The sequence below is a fragment of the Colius striatus genome, chromosome 3, assembly GCF_028858725.1.
Source record: "Colius striatus isolate bColStr4 chromosome 3, bColStr4.1.hap1, whole genome shotgun sequence".
Lineage (NCBI taxonomy): Eukaryota > Metazoa > Chordata > Aves > Coliiformes > Coliidae > Colius > Colius striatus.
The window spans coordinates 46,665,499-46,679,217 of NC_084761.1; the positions used below are offsets into that span (position 1 = coordinate 46,665,499).

The window sequence follows — 13,719 nt, forward strand, 5'->3', positions numbered from 1 at the left end:
TTGCAGATACAAAATCTTGGAGTGGAATTAATTTGGCATGTTTCAATGACTATCGTCCTGGTCTCTGTGCTCATTCAGATGCACAGCATGTAGAAAGTGCATGGATTTTATGACTAACAAAGTAGAGAGACGTTTTTCCATTTTAAAATCATGCTTTTGGAGCTACTTTTTTTCCGTCATTCCCATATCTTCCTATTTGCCAGTGATTCTAGGTCCTGCTGACAAGCTTGTGGAAAGGCTAATTCTGTTTGCAAAAAAATGTTTCAGAACGTCTTGTATTCCAGGTCTTTTTCTGACCATCTGCTTTTTTTGTACCACCAGTAACAGGATTCTGCAGCAGAAAATATTTTTTCCCGTCTTGGAGGAAATGGGGGGGGGGGGAAGGGAAAAAAAATATTTGTCCCATCCCACACATGTTGGTTTCTTCCTTTTAATTTTGAATGACCCTCTGGGACATTTTGTCATGGGGACTGTTGTGTTGAGTCCTGTTCTTTTACATGCACTCCCATGTGTGGGCTGAATTGCAATCTATCAACTCCTTGTTCCCTCAGATGAAGATTCTCCTAAGTTATCTGTGACTCCAGATGCCTTAAATTTTCATTACTGGGTCATCTTTTCAAAATTGCTGCTGCTTATAGTGCTTTCACTTGGAGCTATTCTCTCTTGCCCTGCAGTATGCAACTGTGCCTGTGAAATCAGCTGTTGCTAGCAGATATTACACAGAATCACAAGAGTTGGAAGGGATCTCGAAAGATCATATAGTCCATCCCCCCGCCAGGGCAGGACCACCTAGAGTAGGTCACAGAGCAACTCATCCAGGTGGGTTTTGAATGTTCCCAGAGAAGGAGACTCCACAACCCATCTGGGCAACCTATTCCAGTGCTCCATCACTCTCAGAGTGAAGAAATCCTTCCTTGTGTTTCTTTGGAACCTCTCATGTTCCAGCATGTACCTGCTGCCACCTTGTCCTGTCATTGGTGAAAACAGCCTGGCTCCATCCTCCTGACTCCCGCCCTGTACATATTTGTAAACATTAATTCTGCGAACATTTGAGACCTGAATGTGCAGTGGATTTTTTTAACACTAACCACAACCACAGACAGTCTGGAAATCTCACTAGTTTGTTCCTGCACTTGTGACTCCTTTCTTTTTGGCCTCAATGGGAATAAGGAACAACATCAGATTGTGTAGGTGTGCCAACAGTGGGGACAGTGCTTCAACCAAGATGCCTGTGTTGGCATCCCATACATTCTGGGAAAATGGAAGTAACTTTCTGAGTTCAGCTCACAAAAGCTATGTCTGCTATAAAAACAGTCACAGAATATACAGTGACTGTCAACTGATCTCTTGCATGAACACAAGACTTAAAAAAACATTTGAAAGCCCTTTAAAGTCAGGCTTTTTACAAACACAAAGTATTTTTCTAGGCAACGCTACTACAGTAGTTCGTTCCAACCTTTACTGTTGAATAGGTGCAAGTAATACTGATGCTTTAGCATCAGAAAGGAGGATTTTTTTTCTTATTCCTAAACCCAACTTCTCGTTTTGGAAGCACAGTTATTTTTCTGAGGTGTACACATACATCACTTTCTCGGTAGTTTAAGCATGTGCATGATCTGTATTTGGCAGTAAACATTTTGTTTGTGCAAAGCTACATACTCTAATACTTTTCTTCTCATGATGGCATCAGTCCAGGGCTCTGCTGTAGTCCCTCAAGGAGAGCCAGTAAGACATGTTCCCTGGCTGATCTCCAGCTCATCTGTTTGCTCTGTTCCCCCACCCTCAATTGCCTGCTGCACATTACGGTGCCTGGGTTATTGTTTAACCTTTTCATCCACCACAAATCAAAATTTGTTTGGGGTAGTGAAGCAACAAAGCATCATCCATAATTGAACTTAATAATGGTGAAGTTTGTCATAACTCCTTTATTTGTGAACTGTACTTGATTTCCATCGCTAGGATATAACGGTGCAAGCATGCAACAGCAAAGACTGACCTCATATTCCTACCCCTCTCCAAATTCAGGAGAGGAAGTAAAGTGAAATAGTAGGACCCGCTCTTTTCTCCAACAAAAGAGTGGTAGGAAGAAGCATTCACGGTTCCTTCCACCACACCGAGAAGCGTAACACAACTAAACCAGGCCTGCCTGAAGCTCCAGCTGAACTGGTCCTCTCCTTATGGTATGGTATATAGAAAAACTGTCTATAAGAGATGCCTGAATCCCAGTGACAGATCCCCTGTTGTCATGCTAGTTTTCATCTCATGGTCAACAACCTCCACCCTACAAGCTGGATCTCATGCCCAGCTCAAGGGAGAACAAAGCAATGGAAAGATGATGGCCTTGAAGACAGTAACTTAAGAAGACCCTTCCAAATAATACAGCTGCACCACTGTTTGCCATTATCCCGTCAATACATAGCAAGGAAGAAACAGTCATTTAGAAAAACAGTAGGGGTGCATCCCTCATCCTTTCTCCATTTTGTACTCTGTAAGATCTTAAGTGCAATTTGTACTACTTTCCAGAGACAGATATCTGACTCCAGGTGCCACCTTTAGTGCATATCTACATTGACATTTCAGGTCAGATTCAGTAGTTCGTTTTAAAGGGTATGGAGACAAGCCATGCTTTGGTTCACACCAGGGCACAGTCTCAGTGCACACAGACTAACTTACTTAAAAATGAATATGTGCCTATGGAACTTAAGTCATGTTCCACTCACTAGCAGGCATTCAATCCATGAGATCCCATTAGAACTAGGCTAAAGAAAGTGCAAACCTTTCAGAACCTGTAGAGCATGCAAGTTGGGCCTTCAACACCATTTTCTGTCCTAGTGGTCCACACCACTCATAGTTAAGAATAGCAGACATAGTTAAGAATTCAGAGTGTGTCACTGGGGGTGGGGGGAATACAATGTTAGAATATGAGATTCAGGATCCTCTGTTCAAACACCACTGTAAACATTCCCTTCTGCTTTTGGCTAAAGAAGACAGAATTGGTCCCTACAAGATGTTAGTACATCTCTGCCAAACTTTCCCCCGAAGTAGCTATTACAGCCAAATAATACTGAATATTGCAGTAGTAGGCAATATAGACACTTTCAGTGTTCTTAATAGTATAAAATGAGATAATGTTATCTGGCCATTGCCCTGCTGCTTGAAGCAAAATATGCTTTTCTTTGAAGTATGGTATTGCTGTCTCCTTAGAGAGCCTGTTTGTTAGTGTCCAGAAAAACACAAGACTGGAAAACAGCATTTCAGCAGTAAGCAGCAGTCTTCTCTTAGGCTCTCTCTGTGCATCTCTAGCTATAACCACGGAGCGTTGTCTGTGTTTGTCATTCCTGCTGTTAACTGTTATTTTATTGCCAAAGCCTCTCTGAAGTTTGTATATCCTGAGAATGTCTTTCCAGAATACCGATAATTTGAGATTCGTCTTCAGAGAGCACACAGAACAAGTGAGAATTATGCAGGAGGTGCTTTGTGGTCAAGATGTGTTATTTGGGGTTTTCCTAAGCTAAGTCTACGATTGTCATATGTGGACTAGCAGAAGATGCACATGAAGATGCTTTCCAAGGGACAACACACAATGACACATAAAGCTGCTTCTGTGCTTTTTCAGTACCTGTCAGATCACAGCTACCTTGAAGAGTTGGAGCCTGGAGAAGACCAGAGATTAGATGACTTTCTTTTGCCAGGTGATTGGCCAACATGTGACCTGTCAGGATACTAAGAGCCTGCCAGTGTTAGGAAATCGAGGAAGGTGGGAAAGGACAGGATTAGAAAAGCAATACGCAGTTGATTCACCAAATTTTATTGTCATTGATTTTAATGGGAGTGTGACAAGATGCAAAGTGGTGTATTGCTCTTGCTAACAGTTTTTCATATTATGACTAGCTTCTTTAACAGCACTGTCCACAAATGTGAAATGCATTTTACTGTGAATTCTTCTTTTATTTGAATGTTACTACTTTCATATGCAAGTAAATTAATTAAATGTAGCAATTCGCTGTGAGGTTTTGGGGGATTTTGTTTGTGTTTGCTTTTCAGTGTGCTTTGTTTTTTAAGGAAAGAAAGTGTCTTATGAATGAGAGACTTAAATGACCGTTCCTTCTTGGATTTTTTTTTTAATGTAAAACAGTTATACAAAGGCAGCATCATTTCTTCAGTGACAGTTTTTTCATTCTCCCACACTACAGTCCATTAATTAAAAAATCAGCTAATGTTAAAAGAAATAAGTAGTAGTGTTTGCTTTAAGGCAGAATTTCTTCTCAGGGTAACTTATATGAGCATGTGGGCACAGAGAGGAAACTGAAAGGACTTAACTTTATAAAGAAGTAATTTTAGCAGTCTATTTCCCTTGGGGCACAGTGTATGTTTCCTGACTTCTGTATGGTCAAGGCCATAACTGTTTCAAAGGCTTGTGTGCTATTGGATTATACTGTTTATTTTACTTGTCATTCTTAGCGAGAAAGTTATGTCTTTGATTTCTTTTCTATGACAAATGCAATGAAGCAGAAGTAGTGGAAAACTTCTGCACAAGATGATTTAAATGTTAATGACAGGTAAGTTTTCGTTTCACCTGGCTTGTACCATCTCAATATTAGCTAGGTAAAAAAAGGAATGTGCCAAATTGTCTGCTTTGATAGCAATACTGGCTCTGAGCAGCATTATGTTATATCATACTTTGTGTATAGTTTTGTCTTTTTAATGAATGACAATAAAACTAGTACTATATCTGAGGTAGCAGGAAAGTGATGAATGTGATTTTTTTTTTTTTTTAATTTATTTTTCATCTCTCTGTCAGGCAATAACCTTCTTTAGTAGGAGAGGGGAATCCAATTTGCAAGTGTCATTTGTGCCTTTGTTGTTCATACATTGGGATTGGATGGTAGTCAGGGTTTTCCTTTGCTTTTAGCATACTGGCCTTTTCCAAGGCTCCTTGCTGTGTGCATCAGAGAAATTAATGTGTATTTTATCCAGTTTATCATTGTCTGCAGAATTAAAAAGCTTTGAGTACTGCCTTCACTTACCACTTGCTCAATGTCAGTTTTCAGTAGTATGAACTGACTCTGTGAGGGGGAAAAAAAACATCACAGGTCTAAACCACAGGTGTGAACAGTCATTTGTTAAAAAATGCTACTAACAACTTTTGGAAATGAGGTTATAATAACTTCCTTCAAAATTATTGCTGTTCTGGGACTATTTCAGAGAAGTAAAACAGATACAAACGGGGAAAATGAAAAGGATGAAGAACTGAATTCTGCAAATAAGGAGCTGTAAAGGTTAAGGTCAATATTGTTGCTTTTCAAGCCACAATGTCACTCGGGAGTTAGTAGGGAAAGCAATGGTTCAAAGCAACCAGCCCAGGTTCAGACTTCTTTGAGGAAGCATGCACGTGGAGAAGTATCTGCTACAAGTGTGCTATTATTAGGGAGGTGAATGAAGAAACAGTGGTGCTTCAGCTCTTTTGCTGCCAAAAGGCTTTAGGAAACTGTAAATGTTCCTGTGCAAACTCACTGGAATAAGGAAGACTTTATATCTGCTTCTTGATACGGCCCATTTGTTCAACATCAGCCAAAAAATGTTCATAAAAATAAAGTAGTTCCTTTAGAAGCTGGCATCACAACCCAAGCTCTGCTTTGAAGGGGACAGTGACATTACAAACAGACTGTGTGTGCTAACTGTTGTATCTAAACCTCAGCATACGTGGTTTACTATACGATAAGTCTACATGTTAGTGCAAACCATCTCAAGACAAGCCCCTGACAACTGCCTTCTGCCTTACTAAAAGACTTAACATCATTTTCAGTTTTTCTTTTTTTTCCTGCTACCTGATTAGCCAGTAGCTATAATTTATTTCTGCAATGAGTTTTTTGGGCTGTAGATGCCTGAGATGGAGTTAGCCAGGTATCTACTTTGTCAAAATTTGGAATAAAATTTGTTGTTGCGAGATGCTGCAACCTAGGGGCTTATCTCTAATTTCTGTCAGTTGTTGTAAATACTGAGCATAAATGCTAAATGCATGGTGGTGATCTTGCTGTTGACTGCTTTTTCTGTCATAATATGTATAACTGTATGCTTACATAAACAATATGAATGATACCTAAAAGGCATCTCAGCATGGGTAATAAGATTAAGTTTCTTTCAAATATCTATTCTGACTTTCCTAACAGACTAATTCTCATAGCTACAGAGACAGCAAAATGCCCTGTAGCTGTCTCACAGAGGACTCTAGAAGCATGTTTTGTTGTTCATTCTACGTTTTGACTCAGAAGTATTGTATGTAGTCGCCCTTTTGATCTCTTTTTGAATGCAAAGATTTTCTTAATTGTATTTTCTCGCTATACTGTAAAGCATTTGTTATTTGCTATAGTGTTTTACACAATCAGAATTTGTAAAACTGAAAGCTAAACATACTTGTTACCCCTTGGCATTGTTTCTTTCCTAGGGAGTGCTGTCCAATATCTCCTCCATCACTGACCTGGGAGGCTTCGATCCAGTTTGGCTCTTCCTAGTGGTAGGAGGAGTTATGTTCATTTTGGGATTTGCAGGATGCATTGGAGCATTGCGAGAAAATACCTTTCTTCTCAAATTTGTAAGTAGCTTTTGCAACTGTGGTGTTCATCGGTTACATATCATAAGTCATGTTCTCTGTTCCTGCTTACCTGTGTGAAGATTTTGACATATCTTTTGGGAGTGGATGGTGTTATCTGATGTGCTATCTGAGTTTTGTGAATCAATTTTGCTTAACTGTTAAGACCTTGGTCTCTGGTGCTTACTGTTTTGGGATTTCTTTAAGGTTCAAAACTATTGGTGGTAAGAATCATAACATGGAACTACTGCTTTTATTGTGGATATAGCCCAATATTTTGCTTTTCTGTCACAGAGGGAAATTTCTGCTAAGAATCTATGTTGAATTTCGAGTCTATAGCAAGCTGCCTGTGAAATATGAGGAATGTAGATACAGCACTGTGATGCGTGTGATATCTGCTGTGCACGTGCCCCTCATGGTACAGAGGTGACAGGACTGTTAGGAGAGATTGTTTGCTGATATCCTCAGTTCTTTACCATGTAGCTAATTTGAAAAAGCTTCATTGCTTACTGTCAGTGCTGGGACGTGAGAGGGAGAAAGGGAGAAAAGTGTGCCCAGGATAGGTAAAGAAAGTAGAAGTTGTCTTCTTGAACTGTGGGCTGCACTGTTAGTTGGGAAAGGAGCTGTTGATATACAAACATACCTCAGCATGTAAAACTATTTTAGCTAAGTAGCCTGGTTCTGTTTTTTTTGAAAGCTCTCCTACTGTGAGCTTTAAAGCTGAGGATAATAATATCATGTACCATTTTACATAAATTTAAGATTTATTATGAACATTCAGGATTTTTTCTTCTACCATCCCAACTTTCAGAGATAGGCACAGCCTGGGTAGCAGTTGTGTCTTCATAAACATTGACTGTTAATTACATACATGAAAAGGCTTTCAGTGAAACAGCTGCTTTCAAGTGACATTTGGCTCCCACAGACATGTTGTATAAGGGGAGGAGCCAGTTGAAAGTTAGAGTTCTTGGGACATTTATAAAGCTCAAGTTCTAGCTTGCTTTTGCTTTAATAAAAAAAGCCAAACAACCAAACCCAGAAAAGAATGGCGGTGAAAGCTATTGTAACATTTTTTCCCCTCTTTGTTGCTTCTCTTAGCTTGCCTAAAGTGAACTCATCTGCTGTACCAGAAATAGCCTCCTATACAGCAGCTGCAGGAGAAATTAAAAATGCATCTGAACAAACACAGAGAGCACATTAAAATGAAACTCAAAGGCACAGTTGCAAAAGGGGTAGACTTCCAGTATATGAGGACCCCTGTGTGTTTTAAAACAGTGTACTCAGAGGAGATGCTTAGAGAAAGTGGCAGATCATTAGTAATGCCTTTGGCATCCATTGCATTTGCATTAATCATCACAGCTTCATTTGGTCTTAATATGGATGTGAGTCATTCTGTAGACATTCTGCTTCAACTTAGTCATTAATTAATTTCTGCTGTTACCAATTTTTGCATTGTCCACTTAGGTAGAGCTTTATCAATGCGGGATTCTAAAGAAAAATAAAATCACTAAGAAAGCATTTCACTGGGACTATTGGCTGTTTATGCCTTTTAAATGACTACACAGAAATTAAAGATGAGTTTTCAGAGGGCCTTACAGGTGGTGAGCAGCCATCTCTGTGGAACTTTACAGTGAATTCTCTTGGACCTCTTTGAAATTCCAGTGAAATGCTCAACGTTTGAATTTGTTGGTATTTTTATTATTTCTAAGAATAGAATTAAGATTCATGTACTACAGTCCTAATAAACAATGGTGTATTTTTAATTTAAAATTCCCTGTGGAAATAGCTTGACCTTGCCCTGAAACAGATAAATCCCTAACACCAGAATCGTGAGCCTTGAAAAATGAGGCTTTGGTCATAAAGCAAAATAATATAAACTTTTTTCTTTCTTCATAGTTTTCTGTGTTTCTTGGAATTATTTTCTTCTTGGAGCTCACTGCTGGTGTTCTAGCATTTGTTTTCAAAGACTGGATAAAGGACCAGCTGTATTTCTTTATAAACAACAACATCAGAGCATACCGAGATGACATTGATTTGCAAAACCTCATAGACTTCACACAGGAATATGTAAGTTGGACTATGTTTATTTTTTTTCTGGTAAAGCTTACTTTAAAGTAAAACCTACTCTATTTTTTACTTCCCATCTGTTTGATTCCTTCAAGAATCACACATATTCTAGGATATAATACTTTTGAAGAAATATGTATATTTGTCTTTACAGAACTAATGCGAACACAGAGCACTTGTGAAAAGTGGTTTATTTCTTGGTGTGTGACTGAGCAAAACAAGGTGAAGAGTTTGGGTGACTTCTTCTTGAAGACTTAGTGTCAAATCTACAAGTTAAAGTCTCGTGTTTACCTTTTGGGGCATATTCTGTACACATATGAAGATATTTTAGGGTTCTTGAGGAAAGAGGTATTTAAAATTTATCGTAGGAGCTATCACATCTGTTTAAAAAGAATAATCTTTCTCTAAGCTTAATTTGATTCTGAGATCAATGTTGATGTAGTTCTATCAATGTTGGAGTGGCTGAGATATTTAGCTGATCTGAGTGAAACTCTATTGTTATTTCTTTTTTTAGTGGACTTAATGGAATTAGCCTAATGAAGTGGGCAACACATAAAGTTCTCACAGGAAGTCTCTAAATGATGGTGTAACTGCACTTGTGAGAGAAAGGTCAAGCCAGGGTTGCACACACTTGTGCAGGTTAAGCTCTATAATTTATCAGTGTGTGTAAAGGAGTCTTGCAGTGACTGTCACACACGAGTTATTTTGCCAGTACCTTTTTGCTTGTGTACTCAATTCTGGCCTGCATTGGTGAACTCCTTTTTTGAGTTTGGCCCTGTGTTGCTAATTTGCTTAATCATAGAATCACAGAATGTTAGGGGTTGGAAGGGACCTTTAGAGATCATCTAGTCCAACCCCACTGAGAAGCAGGGTCACCTAGATCGGGTCACATAGGAACTTGTCCAGGCGGGTCTTGAAGACCTCCAAGGAAGGAGACTCCACAACCCCTCTGGGCAGCCTGTGCCACTGCTCCCTCACCCTCACAGTGAAATAGTTTTTTCTTATGTTTAAGTGGAACTTTTTGTGTTCCAGCATCATCCCATTACCCCTTGTCCTGTTGCTAGATACAATAGAAAAAAGGGATGTCCCAACCTCCTGACACCAACCATTTAGATATTTATAAATGTTAATAAGATCTCCCCTCAGTCTCCTCTTTTCTAGACTAAACAGCCCCAGTTCCCGCAGCCTTTCCTCGTATGACAGATGTTCCAGTCCCCTTGGTGGCCCTGTGCTGGACTCTCTCCAGAAGTTCCCTATCCCTCTTGAGCTGAGGAGCCCAGAACTGGACACAGGACACCAGATGAGGCCTCACCAGGGCAGCGTAGAGGGGGAGAAGAACCTCCTCTGTCCTGCTGGACACACTCTTCTTGATGCATCCCAGGATGCCATTGGCCTTCTTGGCCACGAGGGCACATTGCTGGCTCATGTTTAGTTTATTATCAATCAAGACTCCCAGGTCTCTCTGCAGAGCTGCTCTTCAGCAGCTGAACCCCCAGCCTGTACTGGTGCATGGGGTTGTTCCTCCCCAGGTGCAGGACTCTGCACTTGTCCTTGTTGAACCTCCTGAGGTTCCTCTCTGCCCAACTCTCAAGCCGGTCGACATCCCGCTGAATGGCAGCACAGCCTTCTGGGGAATCAGCCAGTCCTCCCAGTTTGGTGTCATCAGTGAACTTGCTGAGGGTACACTCTGTCCCCTCATCCAGGTTGTTGACAAAGATGTTGAACAAGACTGGCCCCAGAACTGATCCCTGTGGAACTCCATTGGCCACAGGCCTCCAACTCGACTCTGTGCCATTGATCACCACCCTCTGGGCTCTGTCATTCAGCCAGCTCTTGATCCACCTCACTGTCCACTCATCCAAGCCACACTGCCTGAGCTTTCTGATGAGGATGTTATGGGAGACGGTGTCAAAAGCCTTGCTGAAGTCAAGGTAGATTACACCTGCTGCTCTGTCCTCGTCTAGCCAGCCGGTTACGCACTCATAGAAGGATATCAGGTTGGTCAAACCGGATTTCCCCTTGGTGAAGCCATGTTGACTCCCCCTGATAACCATCTTTTCCTTCATATGTTTAGTGACAACATTCAGGATGAGTTGTTCCATCCCCTTTCCAGGGATGGAGGTGAGGCTGACCAGCCTGTAGTTTCCTGGGTTGTCCTTCCTGCCCTTTTTGAAGACTGGAGTGACATTGGCCTTGTTCCAGTCCTCAGGCACCTTGCCTATGTTGGCTGAAGTAATGTTGGCTAATTTTTTGCACAATCTACAATTAAAATAATTTAATTCCACGTTTGATTTGCTTCTACATATCTTTGGGGGAAAAGAGATGAATAAGTAACAGGATGTGGATCCTTGCTCTGGTTTGAATCTGGTCCAATTGGGAGAAGGTCAGAGTTCACCACAGTCTGAAAGCAGTGGTCCACTTATATGCAACCAAATACAGTCTTGCAGACACTACGATTAGCAATTTTAGCAGATTAGTCAGGGGCAGCATGGGTCTGGAGAGCAAGCTACTTCTTCAAATAGAGCTAATGCTTGAAGACAACATGTTGGAGTATTGCAGAGGGAGCTGTACTACGTCTGGAAAGAAAGAATTGCCATTTCAGTGCTTTTCAAAATGTGATTTTTCTGGGCTTTTTAATGACTTTCTTAAAGCTGACCTAGATGGGTTTATTGGGATAGATTCTTAAATGCTATGAAACCTCAGTGCTCCACTGATCTCTAGTCCATTCTTTGTATGTTCAGCAAGTTTTACCAATTCTTTGTGTGTTCAGCATGTTTTGCCAGAGACTAAGCTTGCCATTTGGCATATTTACTTTGTGAAGTACTCCGCCTGCCCTCAATAAAGATGTTGTTTGTGCAATATGTGATGCCTGGGAACCAATGTGTTCATACTATCTGATGTGCAGCCAGGCAAAGATTCCCTCAAACTGGCAAAAGGAGTAGCTATATCAGTGTAGCCCTTGAAGCTGATTAGTTTTGATGAGAATCCAGGGTGCATTAGATTGGACAGAATACGATGCTCTTGGCTCTGCTGTCCCTGGGGCCTGAGCTCGTAGGCCTGTGCAACTCTGGTGTTCAGTAGGCTTATCAGCTCACTGCAGTTTTCTATCCAGAGAGCAGTGTTGCAGGGTGAGAACATAACTGTAATCACATGATAAATTTAGAACAACTTACAGGTTTGGAATGGTCTCTAAAAAAACCAGAACAAAACTATCTTCAGTTAAACCAGAGGGAATCCTAGATCTTGTTTAGCAAGCTTGAGGGAAACTGGCAGTGATGATACACGTTACCAATGCTGAGATTTGTTTGTTCTGGAAATCAAGAACTTCTTTTTTCTTTGTTCTAGTGGCAGTGTTGTGGGGCTTTTGGAGCTGATGACTGGAACCTTAATATTTACTTCAATTGCACAGATTCCAATGCAAGTCGAGAGCGCTGTGGTGTGCCGTTCTCGTGCTGCACTAAGGACCCTGCCGTAAGTGACAGCCAGGAGGGTAGGATGGGTCTGCTCTGAGATTTTTCTTTCCTCACCTTCTCACCAATCTGTATTTTGTTTTGTACTTGCAGCTCAGCTTAACCATTAGCTTTTCTGTAGTCAGCAAAAGTCCTGAGCTGATTTAAGTCTTCATTGTATGTTTACCGCTTTTCATTAGAATGAGAGAACCATGGGCCTGGCTGAATAAACATATCAATTTTAGCAACTATAAAAAGCAGAAGCCCGTAATAAGTTGAAGGAGATGAGCTTTCAATTGAATGTCATCAGGATATTTCATTCACTCCCTTAAACAACAGCAGCTCTGCCATCAGGCACTCTAAAGCAAGTATTACTTATTATGTAATGCAGTGTCCAGAAGCTGCCATCAGTTTGACCCAGTTTGTGCCAGGTCCAGTAATAAATGACAGTCTATGCCCTGAAGAACTGACTTATGTTTGCAGCTAGATATGAACATCTTTAGATGCTCTTTTTTTCCCCCTTTAAAATTATGGTTTGTCCTACAGTCACCTGAGATCAGGCTGGAAAGGTCAGACATTGAGTAAGGGAACAGGTTTTTGGAAAATTTTCATGTCTTTAAAAATAGTTATAGTTCTGGATCATCAAGCAGAAAATGTTAGAGGCACAATCAGGAATGAAGGGTAAAGTGTAGGGAAAGCAGTTCACTGACAGTGAAAGGCTTGGAATAGGGATGGGTATGTGCGTGGAAACTTATGTGGCTAACGCTGCATACATTTGACCTCACTGTCTTAAGAGCAGCTGCCAGTGAGTGCTTGTATTATCTAGTAGTTCAGCTGTGGCATTTTCTTCACCTGGAGTGACTCGGAGTTCCTTGGACGTATGAGTCTGTAGTACTGACTAAAGCTCAGCAAGCTGCCAACAAGCACCACAGGTGCTTCCTGCCTTGCTAATGCAACATGGTCCCCACTGCACCTGGCATCCAGTCACTACTGCTGTTCTCCGCCTCCCCTGATAAGGCACTGCTGCTTGCACAAGCTGCCTTCTGTTTCCTCTTCAGTGAATATATCTTCACAGTACTTCAAATCTTTCTCAAAAAGATCACTGAAAATGTTTTAATGAAATATTAAAAAAAAAAAAGTAGGTTAGTCTCAAGCCTTACATTATGCTTAGGATTCCCCCTACTGTTTGCCCGTCTGCCCACCCATCCACCCACGCAGGCCATCACAACCCAGTTTTTAAAATATAGTTGTTAAGAAAACAAAAGCAGTGACAGCATTACAAGGTAATCCTATAAATGCATAATCCACACTAAAGTTATTTCTCTGTGTGTATGGTTATGCAGTTTCTTAGGGGGGACTAGAAATCTAAGGGAAGTCCTAATTCTTACTCATTGTAGGGAAGCAACATGTTCAATTACCTTTAATGACTAAAAATAGTATTTTTAGAGATATTAGAAGTTATCCATATAGTGGATATAATTGTAACCAAGCTGTGACTAGGTCAGTTGCCATGATAAATGTAGGTTTAGTCTGTGTGAAGGAAAATTTGTCCCTTTTGGAATTTATGATGCAGTGTTGGACTGAGGCAGAGAGTTATGTGGATGCCTTATTGAA

The 13,719-nt window shown here is 40.7% G+C and overlaps 1 protein-coding gene across 5 annotated transcripts in view; it reads left to right on the forward strand.

Annotated features, from left to right (window-relative positions):
• The window catches only part of TSPAN5 (tetraspanin 5), an 82,080-nt gene that overhangs the window by 63,794 nt on the left and 4,567 nt on the right, over positions 1-13,719 (forward strand). For all 5 annotated transcript variants that reach the window (XM_061992395.1, XM_061992396.1, XM_061992397.1 and 2 more), the window contains 3 exons: positions 6,446-6,592; positions 8,486-8,656; positions 12,002-12,127. In XM_061992395.1, the coding sequence (XP_061848379.1) occupies positions 6,446-6,592; positions 8,486-8,656; positions 12,002-12,127 (444 nt within the window). The remainder of the gene's footprint in view (positions 1-6,445; positions 6,593-8,485; positions 8,657-12,001; positions 12,128-13,719) is intronic.